The following is a 25,932-nucleotide window of genomic DNA, read 5'->3' as shown; positions in this document are numbered from 1 at the left end:
TATTTAGATTATTCACGTTAAAAAGATGTTAATAAAGCTACAAGTATGGGTCAGGCTTCCATCATCTGCTACTGTTTTGCCGTAATGACTTCTGGGATCTCTGGGTTCGGTTCGCTCACGTCTGCATCCGATGCGTCCTTTATCGAGAACACATCCGGGTAATTTCATGCGTCCCTGATACTCGCGTTCTTGAGTATTTGAATTGAACCTCGGCGGTAGACAAGGCCGCAAGAACGCATATTGAGAAACGGCCTTACTCTCAGATCAATTCTGACCACGCCCACCCACTCCCACAGGAACTTGGACCACGGCCACCTGCTCTTAAAACGTTTTAGTTACTTTTTTCTTTCTTTTGTATTTTCCATTCTTTGCTTTTTGTAATACTTTGCTTATTAAAAAAAGAAAATAATTCTGTATCTTAATTCATTGTAATTTGGACTGTTTTATTACTCTATTCTATATTTTCTATTTATTTTTACTTGTTACTTTATTACTTCTGACCACACCCTCTTACTCCCACAGGAGCTCTGACCATGCCTGTCCACTACTGACCATCCCTGAATATTATCTAATGGTCCGAGATCCCATAATTTAAACTGCTAACGATAGACTACTCACTGAAAATGCTGATTCATTCAAGAACACTTTTTCAGTTATAGCTGTTTCTTAGTTCCCAGTGTGTCTATATGATATTCGTAACCGGAATCTAAATATTGAACGTTGCCACTAATTAAGAAAAAGACATACGATAATATTTATTAATACTTTGGTCAAGGTTGTATAGCAGTAGAGCTGGTCTGTTGTAAATCCATAGAATGTTAGTGGCATTTTAGACCTCCCGTTAGACCTAACTGCTGAAGCTCCACAAATTTATCCTCAGTGCTGATCCACCTAAGGGTATTTGGAGCATGTTCTTTGTACTTGGATTCAGATTGTTCTTGTAGAACTTTAATCTGCATGGTTTATTAACAGTGTCAAGTTTCAGGGTAGTACAGCGTAATGATCATCTGGCTGAAAATGAAAAAGACTTAAGAGAGGAAAATAGAACCAGGGCTGGATGCCAGGTGTGTGTCGATATCCTGCACATTCAGACCCAGTTTGTGCCCCGGCCAGCTGGCCAAAGAAAAAAGGCACTGTCCCAAATCACTAATGAGCCGTTTTGGCAGCTAGAGGCAGAAGCTCTCCAGACTGAGCGACGGACTCAGCTCATAAAGTTCCCACAATGCACCATTCCCATTTAAACATGCAACACACACATAAGGGTTTAGTAATAAATGTTCCTGATGTTTGTTTTCTTTCTTTCTTTCTTCCTTTCTTTTAATATTTTGTTGTTTTTGTATTTTTACAATATTACTTCATTCATGTTCTATTTTACTTTATTCTTTATCTTCTATTTTTTAATTTTTTTTTAAATATTTTGTTTTCTTTTCTTTATATTTTCACTCTTTGCTTTTTTAATTTTTTTCATTATTAATTTATTATTTTTTCTTTAAATATTCTATTTCACTTTATTCTTTCTTTTCTGGTTTCATTTTTTTTGTCATTTTGTTATATTTGCTTCTTTGTTTCTTTTTTTCCTTCTTTCCTTCTTTCTTTCTTTCTAAATGTTTTTCATTCTTTGTTTTTTTTTATTATTATTTCTTCTTTAAATGTTCTATTTTTTGTCATTCTTTCCCCCCATTTTTTATTTTTATTTTAATTCTTTTTTTTTCCTTCCTTCTTTCCTTCCTTCCTTCCTCCCACAGTGATCTTCAGCCGTCATTGGACAGAGTGCGAAGTGCCAGTACGACCTGTTTGAGGCCTGAGAGCAGTTTCCGCTCCCCTGACAGGTACAGAGAAATAAAAGGAAAAGAAGAAAAAATGAAAGATACTCAAAAATGATAGAAGTGATCACTCGCACACACTCACACACACACTACTGCTACAGAGTGTTCCAGATGTAATAGTGTCATTACTGAAAAAATTGCCATTCCATAAATTGCCATTGTTATTTAGTATTAATTGATTTCTGTCTTGAAAAAAATCTTTACAGTGAGCAAATTTTACAAAATGGAAAACAACTGTAAGATGAGCTGCATTTCACTTATTTTCTGTTTGAACATTATGTTCTGCATCTTGCTAATATAAATTTTTACCTGCGCTAATGTGCTTTTATTATTTATTTCACATTCACCACCTTATTATTTCTGGAACAGCCTGTACATTCACTTCTCTCAGCACTATTTAAACCCTTTTGTATACGGTGTGCAGATTCATGCTAATTTGAAAATACTGTAATAACAGCCGAGACACTGTCCTCAGGCCAAAAATGAGAGACACCCATCCTGTCATGGAGCTCCATTTTATCTCCATTTTGTCTTTCCATTCAGCTGCTTGCTCATACCTCATCTTTTCTTTTGTCTTTTACTCATTTATCACCTGCCGTGCTCAGCCTTTCGGGCAGTTTGGACAGGCCCGTGTGTGCAAAAACAAACAAGAAATCTATTGACAACGACAGGTGAGATTTTCTCGAACATCATATTCGCTTTTTTCCTCACTTTTCTGTCTCTTCACACCTCCTTTTTTTTCCACTTTCATAGATTAGGGGCGTGGCGGTATAACGTGATGATGAAATCCCAAAATGGTTGCACTGCTAATGTAGACTCATTTTTAAAGCACAACCATGGAAAATAACACAATTAACAGTCTTGGTGCACTAGAGCGATCTCCTTAAAAGCCTAAAAAAAAAAAAAAAAAAAATTATAATAATAAAACATTTTAATTGCTGTTTTCTTAAATGAATAATTTAATTGCGCTGCCTCTGACATTTTGACTTTGTAAGTGGATATTTTGACACCAAAAATTGCGATAATGTATTTTTCATAGCATTTATTTGTTTTATATCTTTTATTTTTATCTCACTATATAAATATAGAGTACAATAATATCCAATACAATGGAGAAGTGGGTAAAGATTCAAAGAAATATCTAATAGTAGTGAATAATATATTTCAAATTTCTTAATGTAATAATATGGGTTCCACTCAAGTTTACTGACTGCCAGTCTGTGAAATAGTACTTGACATAGTACATACACTCTGGGTGCAAAAACTGAGGTGGCTTAATGTTTTGTACCAACAGCATCTCATTAGTCTTGCTTGCTTTTTTTGTTCTCTCACATGTTTTTATTTTCTGGGTTTCTTTTCTCGGAACTTCATCCTTTCTGTCATTCCTGCATTCAGGATCCAGCCCACCTCCATCCTGCGGGGCAGCAGGTGGAGGAGAGATGGCCCAATCCAGTCCTTTGGGCACTCCAGCCAGGACAGGTGCATTCTGGTTAATCCCAAATCCAAAACCTACCTTTTAAACTCTCTTTCTCAATCTGGCTCTGTTGGCTTATTTTTTTTACAAAGTTCAGTTTTGGCACAGTGTGCAACAAAGTTTGGGTGTTTTAACTAAATAATTCCCACTGTTTATGTAGTGCAAACCTAAACTTTGTTCCAACATGGGGTGGCATGTGAAGAAGTTTGGGTTTTTACTAAATAAACAGTGGGAATTATCCAAAAAGCCGGAAACCCTTCTTATGAACGTATCTGAGAGCTGGTACGTACAAGAGTTTCCTGTTTACTATTAACTATTTAGTAAAAACCAAAACTTTATTACAAGTGTGAAAGGAGAATGGTGCTGAAGTTTTGCTGAAGCATGTCCAAATTCAGAACAAGTTGTCTTACGACTTTTACCAAGCCCACGTTTATTCCAACTCAGGCAGAATTCCCATGAGATCAGGTTTACTTTGATGGTAATGGTGTATTAGGTTCTAAAACTGGTCCTTTCATCTTCCACCACATTTCTTGTATTTCCTGTTTCTGTCTTAATCTCTGTATTTGAGTTTTGATCCATCTGCATTTATGTAAATTTTAAATCTGCGCATTGGAAAGCATGAACGTAAATCAACAGGAATTCATTAAAAAAAAACTAGGATGAAATTTGCAAATAAAACTTGAACTCTTGGCTTATAGACAACACAACACAGTGTGATGGAGATATGATGGGGTAGTGGTAGCCCAGTGGTTAAGGCATTGGGTTGCTGGTCAGAAGGTCGGGTGTTCTCCCAACACCACCAAGCAGCCACTGCTGGGTCCTCGAGCAAAATCCTTAATCTTCAATTGCTCAGTTTTATCCTGTCTCAATTGTAAGCCAAATGAGGGAAATGTAAATATATGTTTGAACTAAACACTGACATAGCCTGAGCCATGTGTTCCAGTGTCTCCATTTTATGTATGAAAATGTAGCATCAATCTCTCTCTCTCTCTCTCTCTCTCTTTCTCTCTCTCTCTCTCCCAGAGTACATCTGCATGGTGGACGTAACTCCCCTACAGAGTCTCCCTTGTCAGTGCGCAGGGGAAGACAGCTCCCACAACTTCCTGCTAAGAGCAGCAGTATAGAGCAAGGTATCTATCTATCTATCTATCTATACATCTATCTATACATCTATCTATATTTTCATATATTAGCTTTATATCTGTCTGTCTGTCTGTCTATTATTTTCAGCTTTGGCAGTAGAAGAGCGAGCTCGGCAGTTGAGTCAGGTGCGGGTTCCATCATATCGGCCCGGCTCGTCTGCCAGCTCAGGCCATGATCAAGACATGGATCTGAAGAACAAGAGAGATGTGAGTCAGTCTTACACACACACACACACACACACACACACACACACACACACACACACATATATACACACACACAACTTTACAATAATAGAAGAGTCCAACAGAACACTTAGAGTAATTTACACCTCTACATCTCTAAAGAAACAGCAAGGTTCTTTACAGATTAGCGACAACGAGGTAATGCCGGGGAAATACGGCTACAAGTTGTGATTAAAATGTGTGTAATATGTAATATGTAATATGTACTATTACTAATACTATGGAGAGACTGGTGCTGCTGTAACTTAAGTGATAACAGGAACTTGTTTCACTGACGTTCTACAACATTAAATGTAACTATAAATGGATAAAAGTATGAATGTGTCATACTTTAATTCACAACAATGAATCTGTTGTCCTAATCAAATTTGAGGTGGTAAAAATAACATTGTTGATTAGGTTTGATTCTTTACATAACAACCACGAAACATTTGTGTATAAGTTTCATTACATTTATATTTACCACAGACACCCTTATCCAGAAGTGCTTGGAGTCTTGGGGGGGAGGGGGGTTGTTTTAAAAAAAAAAAATCGATTAACAAGTGCTATTTCAAATGCTTGCTATAATATCTTTGTATATTACCCTGCTGTTACCTATTTATTACTGATCTGTAATGTAAATTATTACTAAAAACATTTCAACCAAAATGAATGATTATATAAAGTTACACTGGTGAAGGTAGAATAGTTACTATGTATTTAAATCAAAACACACTGGGTTTTTTTTTTTTCATTCAAAGCCCAGGAACTAAATATTGCCTATACTGGAAATAAACTTATATAATGTATGATATCTGGAATATTTTCTAATCACATCTAAATTAAGAGCCACAAACACATTGATTTCTTGGGTGGACGTTATCTTTGAGAGTTATATACTACAAATGTTCAAAATCCACCCATTATAGGTATGTCAGTTCTTGCGTACATTTCATAGAGTAGCATTATGTTACGCTTGAATTGTACATGACGTTTTGAGCAGGCTGATGTTGTTGTTGTTGTTTGTAAATGTGTAGATGTACAAGAGGAGCTGTGATAACATGTCGGCGAGGTCATCGGACAGTGACGTAAGCGATGTGTCAGCTATCTCGCGAGCCAGCAGTGCCTCTCGTCTCAGCAGCGCAAGCTACATGTCTGTCCAATCAGAGAGGCCACACGGACGGATCAGGTTGGAGAAACTTTGCACGAATATGTCATACACCTGTGTATACAAAAACATGCACATGTATAACAGTGAATCAGACACATATGCATATGATGAGGACACATTCATCTTTTATTCTGTCTTCTTCTTTCATGTCAATAATCTCAGGCTGAGATTGTCAAGCTCTAACATAATTTTTTTTTTAAATGTCTGCAGCTATAATCATAACATCCAATGTACATGCATTTCAAATTTCCTCAAACAGTGGTGTATTCTCTTTGGTTTCATCTCATTCTATGTTTTTTTGCATGGCTTTGCATGCGTGTCTCCATTATGCATGCTGCTGTCTGTCTCTCGTCTTCTTCTTTTTTTCCCGCATCCTCACACTTCGCTACACCGTCGGGGTTCAAAGGTCAAAATCACTGGAGAATTGCAAAGGAGAGGAGAAAAGGGAGAGGAGGATCTCATGGGGGGTGAGCGGGACGGGGCAGCGAAGGAGCCTGGGAAAGAGGCGTTTCTCAGAGGAACTGAAACGCCGGCGCCACACTGTGGCCGGAGATGTCAGGTAACTGCGAGATGGACAGGACCTGCTCTCCACTGGAATTAGAGAAAACTGATCTGTGACCTGTGATCAGTTGTCAAAACTTACTCTTCACAGTTATTTACAGTTGCAATCAAAATTATTAAATCCTCATTGCAAATCAGGATTATTGTCAAAATGTACAGACTTTCATCTGTTTGCAATGAACAAATCAAACAAAAGCCATTGACATAGTTCAACACAACGAATGCTTCCAGCGGTTCCCCTTGAAACTGAAAATGCAACTTAGAATGATTTCTCCAGCTTCAAATTATTCAACCCCTTCATGGCAAGTATCTTTAGTACTTAGTAGTGCACCCTTTTGCTGTTATGACCTGCTGCAAATGAGATGCCTAGCTTCTGGCAGCGTTCCTGAGGAATCTTAGCCCAGTCCTCATGAGCAATGGCCTCCAGTTCAGTGATATTCTTGGGTTTGCGTGCTGCAACCGCTTTCTTCAAATCCCACCAGAGATCTTCTATGATGTTCAAGTCAGGTGACTGTGATGGCCCTATAGAATCTTCCAGGACTTCTTCTGCATCCAAGCCTTGGTGGAATTTGAGGAATGCTTGGGATCATTGTCCTGTTAGAAGGTCCAATGACGCCAAAGCTTCAGCTTCCTTACAGAAGGCATGAAGTTTTCGCCTAGGATTTCCTGATACTTCAATGAATCTATCTTGCCTTCCACATGCTGTAGGTTTCCAATGCCAGAGGATGCAGAGCAGCCCCAGAGCATCACCGAGCCACCACCATGCTTGACTGTGGACAGAGTGTTCTTTCTCCATTATTCATTCTCCAGACATACCGCTGATCCATCATGCCGAAAAGTCCCAGTTTTGTTTCATCACTCCACAGAACAGAATCCCAAAAACTTCTGTGGCTTGTCCATATGATTTTGAGCGACTTTTCTTGTGCTTTTGGATCAGTAGAGCGTGTACGTCTTGGAGTTCTGGCATGGAAACCTTCTGCGTTTAGTACGCACCGTACTGTGCTCACTGTGAAAATTCAGTGCCTGATACCACCAAGTCTTGCTGCAGGTAATTTGCAGTCACTCGAGGGTTTTTCACAACCTGCCTTCTCAGAAATCTGGTTGCAGCCACTGATAGCTACCTTTTTCTGCTCCATTTCATGAATTTTCTGCCCCTAGCCAGTTCGGGTATTTCATGTGTTCCAGCTCAAGCACACCTGGTGCAACTAATGAAGACCTTGATTAATTATATCAGATGTGCTTGAGACAACACCTGTTATGCATATTTGTGCTGTTGTGAGGGATTCTATTCAGGGGATTGAATCATTTTGAGACTGGTTGCATTTTCTGCTGAATTTGGGGAAACCACTTGAAGCATTCGTTGTGTTGAACTATTTCAATTGCTTTTGTTCAATTTGTCCATTGCAAACAGCTGAAAGTCTGTACATTTTGACAATAAACCTGATTTGCAATGGGGGTTGAATAATTTTGATTGCAGCTGTATAGCTCTATATAACTCTCAACTGGAATCAGATTATAACAATCTGATATATTATTATTAATGAATAAAAATAACATTTAGTGTAAAAATCTTAGACTTTCAGGAAGTACAATTATTACACCAGTTATTCATATGAACATCACCATGATAAGGCTGATCTCAGGCCATGTGATTATCTGAACCAGTGCTGAAAGGGTGCGTAAACAAGAAGAACAAACAAAATTCCACACTTTATATCTCCCAATGATGATGAGAGACTCCAGAGAGTGTCACTGTATTATGTAGTCCAGACAAGCATGTAGTACGTACAGCCCCGCTGCTCTGGAAGCCAACTGGAGCGTTATGAGATTCTGCAGCTGGAGGCTTCTGACACACTTTTGGAAATAGAAAAAAAAAATGTTTCACAGACAAATGAAAGAGTTTTGCTTGAAATTGTGTCCTCCAGCCAGACAATCCACATCTTGACACAGATGAATGTGTTGTGTTTTGTTCTTTTTTTATACTTAAGTCATTAGTTAATCTGTTTTGCGTCAAATATATATGCATAATATATTGAGCTGTCCTCTCTGAATGCAGAATATTCAGGTTGTGTTTACTTCCAGAAAATCTAACAATTGCTTTACACAACTTGGCCCATGTGCTAGCAATATTTACTTCATTTCTCCTTTTCTCTCTAGTGACATTATCTAACCCCAGATTAATTCACTCATAACCTACTTGTTCCTACTAAAATCACACATCAGATACTATTGTGGAGGCAATGTGCTTGGTTTCTCATGCTTTTCCTTTCTACACAGATATAGAAATGATCCACTTTTTACCCACACTCCCACGTTCCTCAGACCATGAAGCTGTTGTTTTGCATGTGCTTAGTTCATTCTGTGCATGTGTTTTTCTGTGTGTATCTTGTCTCGTGTTTGTGTGTACGCCGTGTCTGATGTGTCTTTTAGAGCCTTCCTTGCATGCCTCCAGTCCTGCATCCGATGCTTGGCTGCCGCACCATCACGTGATCCCCTTCCACCAAGCACCCTAACAGCCCGTCCTCCTCTTACCCCTCTTCACTCCGGAGAGGAGAAGCCCACTACCTCCCTCCCGCTCCCTACACCAAGTGCACTCCTCTGTATGAGAGTTACTGGGGCTGAGCAGGGTGAAGCGAGAGTACTGGGGCAATCCTGCAGCACTGTGACTTCCTCCGAGCCCGCTGACACAGGCCGGCTCCTCCGTAGACACAGGGGGCACAAGATCGCTCTGCTACACTGCTGTGTTAATAGTGAATGATAATGCTAATGAATATTAATGATTGGCAGACCATATATTCATAAACCATTAATGTGCCTGACCGAGAGATCACTGTCCCACTTTTATGTGTGTTAATCAACTATCATTTTATAAAAACACAACATCTACATGAAACAAACACGGGATAAAAGTTGTCATAAGGTTGTTTGTTGTTCATAGTTCTGCATAACAGCTACATAAACACCCTTTCTGACAACTGACATAAACCTATGTAAACATTTTATACAAGCTTATTCCAATAGGTGCCAGCTGTCATAAGGACTGATTTGGTCCATTTGGTTTCAGTGTCAAGCTGAAATAACACCATATTCATAATACAGCAAGGTGACGTAGATTTTTGTTGATATAAGGTGGTGTTATAACACTTTCTGGGGTGACATTCATTAGGGTGTATTGACAGTTTGACTAAGTTATAACACCTACTGGGCGGACCGACATTGGGACATCATGACAGTAAACTGTGTTATATCACCTTCTCTGCGGACCGACATTAGGACATCATGACATCATGACAGTTAACTGTGTTATATAACCTTTTCTGTGGACCGACATTAGGACATCATGACAGTTAACTGTGTTATATAACCTTCTCTCCAGAGCAATATAATGACATCTTGTCAGTTCACTCTGTTATATCACCTTCTGGGCTGACTTACATTAGGATGTCATGACATCATGACAATTCACTGTGTAATATCACCTTCTCTGCGGACCGATATTAGGACATCATGACAGTTGACTGTGTTATAACACCTACTGGGCGGACCGACCTTGGGTCATCATGACAGTTAACTGTGTTATATCACCTTCTGTGCGGACTGACTACAGAAGGGTGATTAGGGTGCCATGGCAGTTTAATCTGTAGCTCAGCGTGTTTCTGGTCAAACATCAAACTCAGAGAAAACATACACAACTTTTTCATAGTGGTGTCATGACGTTGTTATAACTTTATGTGCTTGGCTCGATTCCGCTAATAAATATGAAAAAAAATTCTCTCAGATGCTTTTATTCAAAAATACAAACAAGTGATTGTTACAATAAGCAGCACACCTGTTTAACCAGTGAGTTACTGAATGAAAATACAGTTTAAAAATATTTATAATAATAATAATAATAATGAGATTATGTAGCAAACAGGATTATTAGATAATGAGATTATGTAGCAAGCAGGAGTTTTAGATTTTTGCCTGTGGGTCGCTCTGTGTTCCAGTCGGCAGGTTCGGGCCTCGGCGGGCCGCAACATGTTAAAGAGCACAAGTGTAAGCGGCGACATCAACACTCCGGAGCGTACGGATGGCAGCCAGTCAGATACGGCGCTCGGCACAGTGGGCAGCAGCGGCAGCAAGAAGCGGCGCGCCAGCCTCAATGCCCGCTTTGTAGCCATCGTGGGCAACAGGCGCAGCCGCAGCACCTCCCAAATCAGCCAGACAGGTCAGACATTTTAATCAGCTTCACCCTCAGTGAGCACTTACTCTGTACATGTGTTCAGCCCCGCCAGGATTCCGTGATTTTGCAATCGCAGAAATTGACTCAAAATCAAGGAAATCCTGTACAGACTGTTTAATGGGACTTTGATTATGTACATTCCTCACTGAGGCTGGGCGATATGACAATATAATGTCATGTCACAATACATTTTCTGAGATGTAATGCATTTTTTTAAAATAAAGTTTTTAAGTACATTTTTAAAAAATAATAATAATAATTTTTACTTTAATTATTTTTTTCTTTTTCAATTTTAAATTTTTTACATTTTGAAACAAAAAGTAAATTAAATAATAAATGAATTATATTCAAAAATTCATTAGAAATGTGTTGGTTAATAAACATATTTATAACTTTTTTAAATATAAAAATAGAAACATATTATACATTCATTTATTAATAATTAACTCATTTATTTCTATTTATTTGATTTTTTAAAAATGCACCGCTACTGTATTTCTGGAAGATCAATATATATCGTGATGCATATCGTGTGTCATTGAACTACCTTCGAGAATGGTGATATGAAATTATTGTCATATCGCCAAGCCCTATGGACCATACAAGACCATGTGAATGAGTTACTATAAATACAATAACATATTATGGCAAGCTCATTAATGTAAACTTTGCAGCTGGAACTACTATCACAGCTGTTTGAGAAAACGAATCACCTTCTGACTGATCAGATTTGAGAACTCAACAGCTATATTGAATAAACGACTGCATCATAGGCCTTGAAATGTCACATTGATCTGACAAACTATTGTTTGCTTTTCATAAGCCTCAAATCATATTTTCTGTTTATTCTTCAAGAAATATGAGTCTGCTCTCAGATATTCGTAAATGTTTAGCCTCCTGGTCTTCTCTAATACTTTCCTGCTTCGTATCCTGCAAAAAAACATTCAGCACTCCATTCAAACTTGATCAAAGTTCTCCTCAATAAAAGCACCTGTGGCCATTTCTTTGCCCTTTAATTGTCAGGAGTGACTCGGCATTATTCACTGTACGAAGGCTGTCCATGCATGGGCTGAGGTACAGAGGCTAGCATTTGCCCCGCTGCACTTGTTCGCTTTGAAGCACACATAAAAGCACATTAGAGACCTCTCAGTCCTGGAGCGACACTCCACTCTGTTCTGACATTTTTAAGTACAAAGACTCCAACGAAGGAGATGGAGCTTTTTATTTCTGTGGAGTGAAAAGCAGGCAGTTAGCTCAGTGCTGCTGGCTAACATTTCAATTAGAAACAAAACTGCCGCTGAGATTACTTTCGCAGCTTCAAACGCTCTATCAAATGTTTTTCTTCCTAATCATGAAGGTTTAGTAGATGTTTGTGAATGACCGATTAAGCAGTTTTATAGTTTTATATTAAGAGGACGCCAGTAAGTTATCTTTGGTGTGCTATCAATGCTAGCTATCGAACCCAAAAATTTCAGTACAGACTAGCATAGCAGTACTAACTGAGGTCAAATTAGCTTTCAATACTAATTATTCATTTTGCTGTGATATCAGGAGGCCTGTTTTAACATTTCATGATCCTGGATTGTGCTGTCTGTCTCCAGAGGCGTCCAATAAAAAGTCAAAGGGAGGTGGGACGATACAGAGGAGCCAGGAGACAGGCATGGCCGTCGAGCTGCAGCGCAACATGAGTCGACAGCCGAGTCGCGAGAGCAACAACGGCAGTATGGCCAGCTACAACTCCGAAGGAAGGTGAGCCATCTTTTATACTGCTTTCAGATATAAACAGAAGTCAGAATTTATAATCCACAACTGTCTTTCATGTATAAAAAAAATAGAAGGTGCTTGCTTTTGTGTTTTATTATTTCTATTTCTTGTGTTAGAGCTTAGATAATGCACTTTCTGCAAGGTTTTGGTTTCAGTATGATCACTATAGAGAGCTGTTAAATACAGTAACTCATAAAAATAATATATTTTATAATATATAACAGCTTATTTTTGGATGTTTTTTTTGGTTCGGATATTTACACCAAGATGAAATGGTGTTGCTCAGACAACATATCTGTCAGTCAAAAGGATGTAACTTTCAGCACCCTGTCATGGATTATTTTCCTATAAGAGCATGTCCCGAAGTGTTTTATTTCTCTAATACCACAGCGATTTGTTAATGATGATACTTTTTAAAATTGATCAATGAACGACACACCATGCCGTTTAACCGTTTAAAGTTACATTCAATGCTATGGAACATTCTCAAGACAATTATTTACATTATAGCAGCTATAAACAGTTAATGAATAAAAAAAATCATGTTACTGAGAAACCAGTAAACGCAAATTCCTCTATCCTGAAGACTTTCCTGTGGCAGAAAACTTCCTGACTTTTACAACATGCTGACACTGACTACTCCTTCCATAACAGTTAAAAAACATCTATATTAATGATTAGATGTATTTCAGGGGCATGGTGGCTTAGTAGTTAGCATGTTTGCCGTGCACCTCAGGGGTCGGGGGTCGAATCCTGCCTCCGCACTAAGTGTGTATGGAGTTTGTTATTGTTTCTATTGAAACAATTCTTATATATATATATATATATATATATATATATATATATATATATATATATATATATATATATATATATATGAATTGTTTCTATAGAAACAATAATGTGTTTGTGCATAACAGCCAACATTATTGTCAGAGCTGTGCTATTATAAAAACTTGATCAGCACCTTCTGATGTGGGAATTCATCAGGGCTATGGTATAAGAGGACTTGGAAGAATACTCTATCTGCAGAGCCCTCTCTTATTGTCTGGTGGCTGTGTTTTCAGTCCGATTTTCCCAGCCGTGCGGGTGGAGACTCAGTTCAGTGACTTCCTGGATGGACTGGGTCCTGCCCAACTTGTGGGCCGACAAACTCTGGCCACTCCTGCTATTGGTGAGTTGCATCATGCTTTTAACCCTTTCCTACTGATTCTGAAACCTGTTGATATTTAAAGCAAGACGCATTCGCATTTATTTTACTCAAACCAGTTTGTATCTCTGAACTGAATTTAAATTGCACAAGGTTTTCATATTTTAGAATAGGTTCGTGAGTCGTTGTTTACAGTATATACAATATAGAGTGTATTTGATTCCCCCCCCCCCCCCCCCCCCTTTTCTCAAGAACTGCTGTTTTTACATGCCGTACAGGAGACATTCAAATTGGCATGGTGAACAAGAAGGGAAAGCTGGAGGTGGAGGTGATCCGAGCCCGTGGCCTCATCCAAAAACCAGGATCCAAATCTCTCCCAGGTCAGTCCTTCTAAAAAAAATCGGGTGCCTAAAACCTTTGCACAGTACTGTAGATTATGTTTTTTTTTTAAACACCTTAAAACATCAGTATATTGTTCATTTATTTAGCATAAAGCCAAATGCAAAATCCTGAGATTTAAAGCATTTTTCTTTTCTCTGATTTCATTGCTATTCTGGATTGCTATTCATTTCAACTCTGGCACTAATAGTGATTCAACTGTAATCACTGTAAAAGCTGTAGAGTCTGTACTGAACAATACGTCACGAAAAAAAACCCCGAAAATTTGGATTTATCACTGACTCCAAAGTCCAAAACCGTTTAAGTGTTTTAAAAGTGTATTCATTTTTCTCAGCTCCGTATGTCAAGGTTTACCTGCTGGAAAACGGGGCATATGTGGCTAAGAAGAAAACAAAAATTGCACGGAAAACACTGGACCCGCTGTACCAGCAGACCCTGCAGTTTGAAGAGAGTCCACAGGGGAAAGTGTTGCAGGTGGGTCAGTGTTCACTGCCTTTCAATGTCAGTACACAACTCTGGAGTGACACTTCAATGGATATAGGGTTTGCATGCACAGAATGGTTTATTGATGCATCTTGCAGAATAATGACCAACTGATCTATTATTGTTCAGATGCAAGTGTAATTTGTTTGTATAATTGATCATGTGGTTGGGCGTTAATAAATGATTAAATTACAGTTGCTATTTTTGTAGTTACATTACAACTCCACAGTTGTTTTTTTTTTGTGTATCATCATTACAAAAATGGGAGTGTACAATTGCTGCTTGACTGATTTCAGTTGCAAATGGTTTAAGTAGAATTGTATTCTTTCAACTAATCAGAGACAATTACTAACTTCCTCCTAGGTCATTGTCTGGGGAGATTATGGGCGAATGGACCACAAATCCTTCATGGGAGTAGCACAAATCCTACTGGAGGAGCTGGACCTGGCCAGCAACGTGATTGGCTGGTACAAACTGTTTCCGCCCTCCTCCTTAGTAGACCCTACGCTAGCGTCGCTGACAAGGCGAGCTTCCCAGTCGTCTCTGGACAGTTCTTCAGGACCTGGTGGGGTTCGATCCTAGTGCACTAATTTACAAAGCACACTCCACACTCCAGAGAATCAACCGATAACATGACAGGACCACAATCAGAGGCAGAGCAAAAAAATGCGATGAACAAAAGACAAAGCTTTGACGAAAAATGACAATCACTCCTGTCGATTACGTTGGGTTCGTATTGTTTACCCCCCCCCCCCTCCATTGTGCGTTCGTGCGAAATATGGCCTCTACATTCTGTCGATTTTGTTTGTCAGTGACGAAATCGTTTCAGCCACAAATTAGTTACGGCTGTGGAGCTACAATACAATATAATAGCAACTTGGAGTAACTAAAGCAGGGTGATTTTCAATTGTTGTTAAAGAAATGTACATTTAACAGAGCAGCAGAATGTATTGACCTAGAAACACAATGATGACCTCTGACCAAGAGATTGTGGGGTCTGTATAGAGATTCCTGTATAGACAAAGGTTGAAAGTCAAACGGTTCTGACCTTGAAAGAAGCAGGGCCATTCCAAAAGGGATTTTTTGGTGCCTAAACATCGAGGACCCCGGGCTACGGTCCAATATCTATAGAAACGTTACTGTTTTCAGGATGTTTACCACAACTGATGGAGGCTACATTCTCCTCAATGTTTCCTCTTTGTTTATTCTTTCAGCTGATTCTTTTTCATACCTCTAATACACAAGTTATGAGGTTTGTGTTGTCTACAAATGTACTGTGTGCATGGTGATAATGCTGAGAATGAGACAAAAAAAAAAAAAAAAAACAGGATTTGAGAAAAAGTGTTTCCAAAAACATTTACAACAATTCATTGCATTCTCATACAATTTCTATTCACACGTAATAGTTTTTCATATGCTTTCACACCTTTAACCCTTCCTGATGGTCTAGGAGTGTACGCTAATGCTTCAGTTACAGACTTCTGAAACGCCACATTGACCAAAGATTCACAGTTCTAAATGTCAAGAGGACCAAAAAGGCGTACTTGCGATTCAAAAGAAAGACATTCACCAAAAAATACAAACATGGCTAATAGAAAAGGAAAAGCAGAAAAGGACCAGCACAGTTTTATTTGTTTTATTTATAAATGGTCACCACTGGCTTTCATTTCTATTAGCAAAGATGCTAGTTTTGGTTAAGGTACTCCTTGGTTTCATTACTTAAAGTTCTGCTTTGTCATCATCGTCAGACTGAAAGTACCATTCTTCCAACAAAAGATCATTGGTGCCATTTAGACCTTGCGTTAACGTTTCATCCATTTTGTTCCGATTTGATTTCTCCAGAGTAAAATGCAAATAACAGCTAGCTACAAGGGCAGTGGTGGCTCATTTGCTAAGGCTTTGGGCTACTGGTCAGAGTTCAGATCCCTACACCAAGCTGCCACTTTTGGGTATCCTGCATCAACTGTACATTGCCAAGCCAAACATCAGCCAAATGAGTAAATGTAAACAGCGAGGAATTATCTAGCTGCCGATATGACTGCTTTTTTTAGTGACTGTAAATGTTTTGTGGTAACTGCTAGCATATTAGTAATGCTGGCTAATACAGTTGACAAAAATCTGCCAAATTGTGTAGTAACACAACCTTGCACCGATGTATAATGATACAAAACATCACAATGGGAAGATCTTCAATGGTAACGCTAGTCTGCACGTTAACATGAACTAATATGACAGGATTTCTAAGAGATTTGTTTTAAGTGCCCATGAAATGGCTTGATGTAATTATGTTGTAGTTTTGTAACAGGAAGCATGTCAAAAGGCTTGACTAAATTCAACAACAAACAAATAGCATTCAAAGTCAAACTTAAACATGCAGCCAAGAGTTAAAAGGGAATTTTCAGATGTGTAGAACGTCTCACTGCCACTTTGCCCATTGCAACTTTGTTGTCACATATAACTCATATCTCTTCAACACACAATAGACAGAAGCTGCACAACCAATGCCACATAAACTCCCATAGTTATAGCGTATGTAGAGTGATAAACGCAGTTTGTGTACAGAAATGGGACTACTATCAGATGCAGATTGGACATTTGGGACATTTGTCACCAAATGATAAACAGTCAAATTCAATTGAAATCCACAGAACACATTTTTGGTTTATTTTCTCGACATATACTCTATGCTGGCTAATTTGCGTCCACGATGCCAAGAGATTTGCACAGAAAGATCTAAAGCACCAATTCTGAAATGTTGCTTTAATGGTCAGTTTAAGGTACATAGATAGATTGCACAGAACACTTTAAGTGACGTTACAATAAAATGAAAAAGAAAGCACCTCAGAAAAATAGAGACAATGTGTTTTCTACTGGCTTCAGGATTGAGAGCCATCCATTTTTCTTTTGTTTTTGGTTTGGAATAATTTGATGACCCTTGTTGTATTTGCATTCTATGTACTTTATCTTTATTTGGCAACCTGAAATCCAATCATAATAAACCATAATAAATCATAATGCCAGGTAAATGATATTAACTTTACGATGTCAACTTTCTGGGCCACAATCACTTTCTGACAGCAATGGCTGCAAAAGCTAGGGATGCATCAGACCGAGTATGAATACGTGTGCATATTTTTTGGTACTCATCAATACCAGTACTGATACTGTTACTGAAAATATTACCAACTTAGTAATTAAGCAATCAGGGTTTAATGGTACATTTTATCTAGCTCTGTTTATGTTGGTTGTTGCTGTGTGCAGCTAGCATGGAAGTGCTCATGGTTTTTTTTTTGTTTTGTTTTTTTTAAATATTTCACCATTTAAACAGTATGTTTCGTGAGCAGAGCAGTATCAGCAAACATGGTCGATAAATATGAACACTCTATGAAAGATACTGTTTAAAGATATTTGAACACATTAATCATATTGTAGAAAGATGCCTTAGTCAGGCTTCTTCATATTTTCATATTAATGTCATCATTAATCGTGAAATCTGCCCAGATTGATGCCATTTCATTCATTATCACTATGTTTACGTCACATACTGTAACGTGGTATTGGATGTTGGTGTCAGAGCGTTTTGTTTGAGTACGTCAAGCCGATACTCGTATTAGTATTGATGTATCACTAGCAAACTCGATCATGTTTGGATCATTAAAAAAAAAAATTAATGCAAGGTATAAATGGGGCCTTTTGTCTGGATGTGAGCATTAATTTTCATATACTGTTACAAAAAGGACACGATATTATATAAAACTATATATTATTTATATTATCTCTAGAAATCTTGGACCAGACTTGGTGAATTTTGTAAGATGGTGCAATATACTGTATAACACATCATATTTTATATATATATATATATATATATATATATATATATATATATATATATATATATATATATACATACATACATACATATATATATATATTTCCATTTATACATACATCCAGTTGGATTTTTATCTAAAACACACTTTTTTTGTTGTTGGTTTGCAGTTCAAATGCAAGCACAAGACCTTTGATGTGTGTTGTTTTTATTTTCAGGAAATAAATGTTACAGTGTAGAAGAATATAAAAAGACTAAAAAATTAGGGGGAAATTTTGTTTTGCTCATTGATCTTTTTTTTTTTCTCTTTCATTTAATATTCATTTAAACAATGCTCTTGTGCGACGTTCAAGTGACCAATCACATTTTGTCATTGCTACTACAAATGCCAATCATCTGCCAGGCTACTGGCTCCTCCCACCAGAGGGGGCGGAACAGCATGACCTGTTCCGAGCTGCATGCACATTTTTATTAACAGACAAAACAGAACAACAAAAAAAAAAAGCTACAGAAATAGATACCTGTGTTAGTTCCACATACAGTAGGCAAGCTTGTTTGTTGCATGTACTTGTACAGTTTGCTTGTACTTGATTATAAAGAGAACTAAGAAACTAAAGCCATTCACTCTCAGATCCGCGGAAAAAAAACAACCCAAGTACTTGTCCTACATTCATGAATGTTTTTTTTTTTCCTCGCATTTCTTTGTCTTTTCTAATCCCCTTGGGGAAATATGTGCTGTACTGTAATACTGATCATAACCTAACCTTTTACAAATATCTCATATGTAAATGATTCTTTACCTCCAAGAGACAGATTAGCTAATTATACATAAATTAGAGTGACTCATAGCTACTGAACTGAACAGGTGTGAAATACAATAATACATGCACAAAATACACTGAATGTGCACAGATTGTAAATATGAACTAACCATTAAGTCGGTTAAGCCATATTTGCAAAAGGGGCCAAGGATTTTCTTGCAAAAGACATCTCAGTTCCAGAGGGACCGCTGACTCGCTGGAGCCGAGTCAGGACATCAGGACCCTCCAATAGCATCTCACGCTCAGCAGGCCCAACTGCTCCGCCACAACACAACCATCTCTGTGATTTCAATACAAGCCTCTCACTTCAACAAGCGTTCATTGGAGGAAAAAAATTAGCCAAGATCGTTTTCTTTTCTTCTTCTTTTTTTTTTTACGTGAGCCCAGTTTTCATTTGACTTTATCAGTATTACTGGGTAGAAAATGAAAAGAAAAAAAAATAAAACGCTGATTGTTTACAATTCACATTATATGTTCCACTGAAATGAGTCAAGGAAAAAAATAATAGGTTATAAAAAGTATTCACTTGCAACACTTTTGTTTGTATAAAGATGTGGCTCAAATGATGTGTATGTTTTATATATAAAAATAAAAGAGTTCATTTTTATTATTTCCAAATAAAAAAGTGTGTGGAAGAAATATTTTGTGCTTTTCATTTCTTACACATTATTAGTCATATTAGTCATATTAGTTAGTTATATTTCTTACACATATTAGTCCTTAACCCCCTAAAGTCTTGACTTACTATCAGGGGTGGAAAAAGTACTGAGAAAATTAAGTGAAACTATACATAACCAAAAACGTGCTGAAAGTTTAAAAAGACGCTGCTATGCTTAAATATCCTCATGTATTAAAATGTTAAACTAAAACTATTATAGGCAGATACATTTTGTCCCTGAAAACATCATTCAATCTGTATAAGTTTGCTGGTCATGTACATAACTAATGCTAAATGGAAAGTTGACGCTTTTTACTTTGTTCCATAAGTTCGATCATGTCATTTCTCATGACAGTTTTCTCTTACATTTCTTGTGAAACTGAAAAGAAATACAAAAACGTTTATTTAGCATACATTAGTCAGTGAATACAATTCAGTTTACAATGCAATCCTTTAAGCTATATGCAATAAAGTGTACTTTGCCTTCAGTCAAGGCAAACAATGCCATCTAGCAGATTATAAAGATATTGTTAAACATTATATAACAGATAGTTTTATTATTTTTAAAATAATTGTTTTTGGATATATATAAGGTTGCCATCGCACAGGGCAACATACTGTAGTGACCTCTTTGTGTGTGGCACAGATCAAGTTCATAGGTTAATGTTCCATTGATTTATGGACATAAGAAATATGTGCAAAAGTTTTCAATTCACCAAAATGTATTCACCAACAATTCACCAATATGTAAATAGTTTGGCCAATTTTTATTTCATTCCTTATTGCTTATCACCCTATAGGAAGATATGTATCCCACACATATGTACCACAGTTCAATGTGGATTTTCAATGTACTGGAAAATCTATCATGGCAGACTTTACGGATCCCAAAGGCTTTTTTGTTCCCCATAAGAAATAAGGCATGTATACCAATTTTCAAATATTTTGTACTTACGGGGCAGAGGGAAAATCACATAGACTTTGGGCATGGTCTGTAATTTTGGACAGTTAGTGGTTTGAGTTAGAGACTCCAAATTCGCTGTATTAACAGTGCAGACTGTCCTCTATCTGTATGCCAAATTTCATAATTTTCCCGCAAGTGGTTCTATGGGCTGCCATAGACTGAAGAGTGGAAGAAGAAACAGAATAATAATAATAGGAAAACTACACCTTCAGTACTTGGCCCCGAATAATAAGAATACTAACAGTAACAAAATGTTTCCTCCTAATAGAGGAATCCTAAATATAGTCAGTTAACATTAGCAAATTAGAAAAACTTACATCAACATTCACTTTCAAATTAGATGGAGTTCAAAGTGCTTTCTAGGCAGGCAAAGGAGACACCTTAGTTGACTGAGGTAGGTCCAGGAGCACTCAATTTCAACACTGCAGTCTGGGGGCTCATGAAGTTTTGAACCACACACAGCAGATGATGAAATGTCACAAATTTTTTATAAAAATTTTTTTTTCATGCTTTGAAATGTAGATGAAATGCGATGGAGCCCATTCAACAGGTGTAAAATATACAATCATTGGCTAGATGAGAGAAGTAGTTCAATGCAAACAAAAATGTAAGGAGTAATATACATATAAATACATACACATATATACATATATATACTAATATTGGCACCCTTGGTAAATATGAGCAAAGAAGACTGTGAAAAATTGTCTTTATTATTTAACCTTTTGGTCTTTTGTTCAAATAATTCACAAAAATACTCTGCTCTCATGGATATCAAACAACTGCAAACACAACACAGGTTTATCCAAAAATAATATATGTTGTTAAATATAGGTGTGTAACAATTATTGGCACCCTTTTAGTCAATACTTTGTGCTACCTGGTACCAAGATACCAGTCTCCTGATTAGTAGTAAATTATTCAACACCTTCTAATAGTTCTATTAACACACCAATGACTATACTGAGAATGATCTCATTAAATGGATTTAAATTGACACCACAAAAGGAGAACAAAACCCCACCCATAGATGTAAACTATGACATATCATATTTTATATTGTAAGGAGGCATGACGTGTTTGATGTAATAATTATTGTTTATGTGAAAAATCAGATTGTGACATCCAGTCTACAGACTGGCTCTGAACAGCCATTTAATTTAAAAAAAGTTTTTTTTTTTTAAATGGTATCTTAAAACCCAAGCTGGATGAGGTGTGTCTCAACACTAGTACTACAGAGGAAGTGAGCTGTTCCTGTTGAAATGCTCAGCTTCCGCTTTAGACAGGAGTAACTGGGTGTTAGAATCTTGTGAAAATGTGTGTGACTAACTGAACTATTTTGCACTGCTGAACCAAACTAATGTGAACTTTATATCCAGTTTATAGGTTAAAATACTGTTGCAAACATTACGCATGATCGGTACACCATCAACATTTTAAATATCAATGGGAATATACTTCAAATATATTTTTCACAAATTAAATTATAGGGGTGCCAATAATTGTGGCACACATATATTTAACAAATATATATTTTTAAACCTGTGTTGTGTTTGCAATTGATTTGATATCCATGAGAGCACAGAGCTGAGTATGTTTGTGAATTATTTGAACAAAAGATCGAAAGGTTAAACAATAAAGACAAGTTTTTCCACAGCCTTCTTTGCTCATATTTAATAAGAGTGCCAATATCAGTGGAGGGCACTGTACGCGCGCACACAGACACACACACACACACACACACACACACACACACACACACACACACACACACACACACAAACACACACACACACACACACAGAGTAATATATATATTAGAGAGAGAGAGAGAGAGAGAGAGAGAGAGAGAGAGAGAGAGAGAGAGAGAGATTTATATATATATAAAGAATTTTAATGACACTAAGGTAAAGTACAAATTCCCAAAATTATACTTACGCTTATTATAAGTACAATTTCTCATTAGTGAAGTACAATTGCTGAATTTAAGTACAGGGAAACTAATAGGACATGTATGTAATTATGGAATGTAAGTCTGGACCCATCAATATCCTGGGAGTTTAAGGAGTTAAACACATTTCTACATTTACTTTTATTTATTTTATTTATTATTCCAAAATAATTTACAAATGAGAGATAATATGACCCAAGCACAGAGCTGTTTTCAAGTGCCAAAAGTTTCCACCAACTGGCTAAAAAAAAGGATGAGACTGTGGTAGGAACAAAGAAACAGAAGTATGGTTTGGAGTAAGTGATAGTAAGCATAACTGCTTTACACACTATACACAAATAAACAAGAAGTCAGGAGTAAAATACTTGGGGTTGTGCTATTATAGGAAAATAATCAATGATAGGATGGTGTGACGCAAAGCAGATGTACTCTTACCGACCCTGAAGTTGATTATTTTCCATAACACCTGTTTACACATTCAAAAAAAAGTGGTTTATTCCTCTTATATCATTTTAGCAATGCTAATTATTTTGATTTATTAAAGAACATTTACTTTTACTTGAATGTCGTAGACTGTCCGTGAAACAAGTGAGTTCCTGTTATCACTTAAATTCTAACTGTTTTAAACTCTTGCGTTCACTTGAAGACATTTGTGGCTTCTTCTACAAAACATAACAAATATTTCAGCTTCCTCTCACTCTCTCTATTCTATCTGTGTGGAATGAGGAAAAGTGGACATCATTTATATAAAACTGCCTAAAAGGTGCAAAAGAAAACCCCATTTAAAACACATAAATCACATGACATTCTCTGTAAAGATATGTTATGGCTATTTGTTATGTTGTTATAGCTATTTCAGGTTTTTATTTTGTCTGTGTGGATCTGAAGCAAAGCAACTTCCCATTGTAGCCGCCAGCAGATGGCAGACTTTTGTCAGGATGTGTGCAAGATGATTAGTTCAGGGTTCTCAAATCACTCCAGGTCCAACAACACAGCATTGCAGCAACCCTATGCAATCAGCTCTTCCTTCTTTTGGCAACTTTTTCTGGGTAATTCTTCAGCCGTTTCATCCATAAACACTCATTCTGTCATGGCGTCTGATGAGCCAGCATGATTGTGCTCTTGGGACTCATTAAACTCCAAATGTGGCCAATTAGTGCCTTATTACTCGAGTGTCTTTTCACTGAGCAGATCAAGTCCCTGCCTGACAGATTACACACCAGACTGAGGAGACGCACTCAGCTCTGGTGGGTTGTATTTCAGAAAGTGATTAGCAATTATAAGGATATATTTTAAAGAAGTGTTCTCTTCAGCTCGATTCGAACGTGGGAAACATTGGTTTAAAGGAAAACAGTGTTCTGAACTAGTCAAGAGGTCCATAAGAAAGGAACAAAATACATGCTGTTTATAGGAAAATAATCAGCAGGTGACAATATGGAATGGCTTGTCTTACTTTTTATCCATTTGTAGTTAAGTTTAATGTTGTGGAACATACATGAAACAAGTTAGTTCTTGTTATCACTTATGTTATAGAAGCTATAAATGCTATTGTATTGTATTTTATTTTTTATAATTATTCATCTAAGGCATCCAAAGATTTGTTCTGCAATAGGATTATTTCAATTGAGCAAAAAAACCTAGGACTAGTTCCCAAAACTAGGTCTTTTAAAATAATCTCAAATATTTAACGAACGATTTGATTGACAGCAGTGATCCTACAGGCAAATTTGTTCCGAATCAGATCTAATATAGTTTACAAAAACATGTGTATCTCTGAAACATTGGATAATATACAATCATATACACACCATTTATACAGTCATTTTAGTGTTGTTGTTTTTTTGTTGTTTTTTTTTACTAGTATAGCGCCACCAAGTGGCCAAACTCCTCAAATGTTGTCAAGTAAGCTCAGACTGAGGCTTTACATAAGCATACCAAGTTTGGTGAAAATAGCTAGAGTTATTACATGTAACTACTGTGGCCAAATCCACTACCTTTACTTTTGTCATGTTGCCAAAAAGTAAAATCGAAAGTTCAACTTTTTTTGATAATTATTTATAAATAGACTCCAGAGAATCTTCTAGAACTTGTTTCTTTTATATTGAGCGAAAAACCTATGACTAGTTTGCAAAAGTAGGTTTTTAAAATTATCTGAAATATTTACCCAACGGCTTGATCATCAATGGTTCTTGAGGTAAAGTTGTTTCAAATGAGAAGAGCTATCATGTGATAGCTTGTATAACTTGTGTATTTTGACAACACTGAGTTATATACAACCGTTAACACCTACTAAAACTTTGCACAAACCTCTTAGACCAAGAGTCATATAGGTCCACCAAGTTTCATTCTGACTGGCCATTGTTAACCTTGCCTAATATAACTGCTGAAATTTGATTGGCCGATGGCAGCCATGTGTTTCAACACAGGTGAATGTCCTCATAGAATATGTTGGCACCTGAGACACTGACACTGTATGCAAATTTTTAAGTCAATCGGATCAACGGTTCCATAGTTACAGCCATTTACACGTTTTTTTCTGTATTATAGCGCCACCGTGTGGCAAAACCGCGTGAATTTGTTCTCATACCTCATACATAAGCCTATCAAGTTTGGTGAAGATATGTCATTTCATTAAAGAGTTATAACCATTTATGTAAAATTGGCAATGCCTACTTTCTATTTTTTCGCATACCATAGCTACCTTGAGTCGAAAGTTTAACATTTTTTGATCTTTGATAACTTTTGATAGTGAGACCATAGAATCGTTTGTCACTGGTTTGGTCCCAATCGGACGAAAAACCTGGGACTAGTTCGCAAAAGTAGGTTTTACCAAAAATCCAAGATGGCAGAAAATATTTATAGGTAGAAATGAAATCGGAGATATGCGTTTTGTTTGGCTTGAGCCAAGGATTCCAATGGTCTGGGCTCCAATGGATTTCAATGGTCCAAGCACTTGAGTCAATGACAGACAGTCTAGTTATAAGTTATGAGCAATTTTGCAGATTTGATCGCTGTAGCTCCCTCTATTGATCAATTTCGAGTCTGTATAATAATAATAATATAACAATTGCAATAGGATTTCAGTGCTACACGCTTGAACCCCTAAAAATCCTTAAAAATACAATAGGCTTTCAGCCCTTTGGGCTTGAACCCCTAAAAAATTGAAGTTTTAAACCCAAGCTGGATGAGGTGTGTCTCAATACTACTACAGAGGAAGTGAGCAGTTCCTGTTGAAATGCTCAGCTTCCGCTTTAGACAGGAGTAACTGGGTGTAAGAATCTTAAGT

General features: G+C 37.1%; 1 protein-coding gene across 10 annotated transcripts in view; it reads left to right on the top strand.

Annotated features, from left to right (window-relative positions):
- Positions 1-19,706, top strand: part of rims1b (regulating synaptic membrane exocytosis 1b) — a 65,301-nt gene extending 45,595 nt beyond the window's left edge. For 5 of the 10 annotated variants that reach the window (XM_053675998.1, XM_053675997.1, XM_053676000.1 and 2 more), the window contains 12 exons: positions 1,746-1,829; positions 2,432-2,497; positions 3,222-3,305; positions 4,324-4,430; positions 4,531-4,649; positions 5,705-5,856; positions 10,389-10,609; positions 12,226-12,373; positions 13,456-13,562; positions 13,817-13,918; positions 14,272-14,411; positions 14,784-19,706. In XM_053675998.1, the coding sequence (XP_053531973.1) occupies positions 1,746-1,829; positions 2,432-2,497; positions 3,222-3,305; positions 4,324-4,430; positions 4,531-4,649; positions 5,705-5,856; positions 10,389-10,609; positions 12,226-12,373; positions 13,456-13,562; positions 13,817-13,918; positions 14,272-14,411; positions 14,784-15,002 (1,549 nt within the window). In that variant the 3' untranslated portion in view covers positions 15,003-19,706. Of the gene's footprint in view, positions 1-1,745; positions 1,830-2,431; positions 2,498-3,221; positions 3,306-4,323; positions 4,431-4,530; positions 4,650-5,704; positions 5,857-6,244; positions 6,398-8,829; positions 10,172-10,388; positions 10,610-12,225; positions 12,374-13,455; positions 13,563-13,816; positions 13,919-14,271; positions 14,412-14,783 lie in introns of those variants that run through there. The other 5 variants (XM_053676003.1, XM_053676004.1, XM_053676006.1 and 2 more) reach the window with 4 other exon arrangements.
- The last annotated feature ends 6,226 nt before the right edge of the window (positions 19,707-25,932 follow it).

This window comes from Ictalurus punctatus, chromosome 26 (assembly GCF_001660625.3).
Source record: "Ictalurus punctatus breed USDA103 chromosome 26, Coco_2.0, whole genome shotgun sequence".
Lineage (NCBI taxonomy): Eukaryota > Metazoa > Chordata > Actinopteri > Siluriformes > Ictaluridae > Ictalurus > Ictalurus punctatus.
The sequence above is the reverse complement of the archived record's forward strand: the minus strand, read 5'-3'. Positions and strand labels throughout refer to the sequence as shown.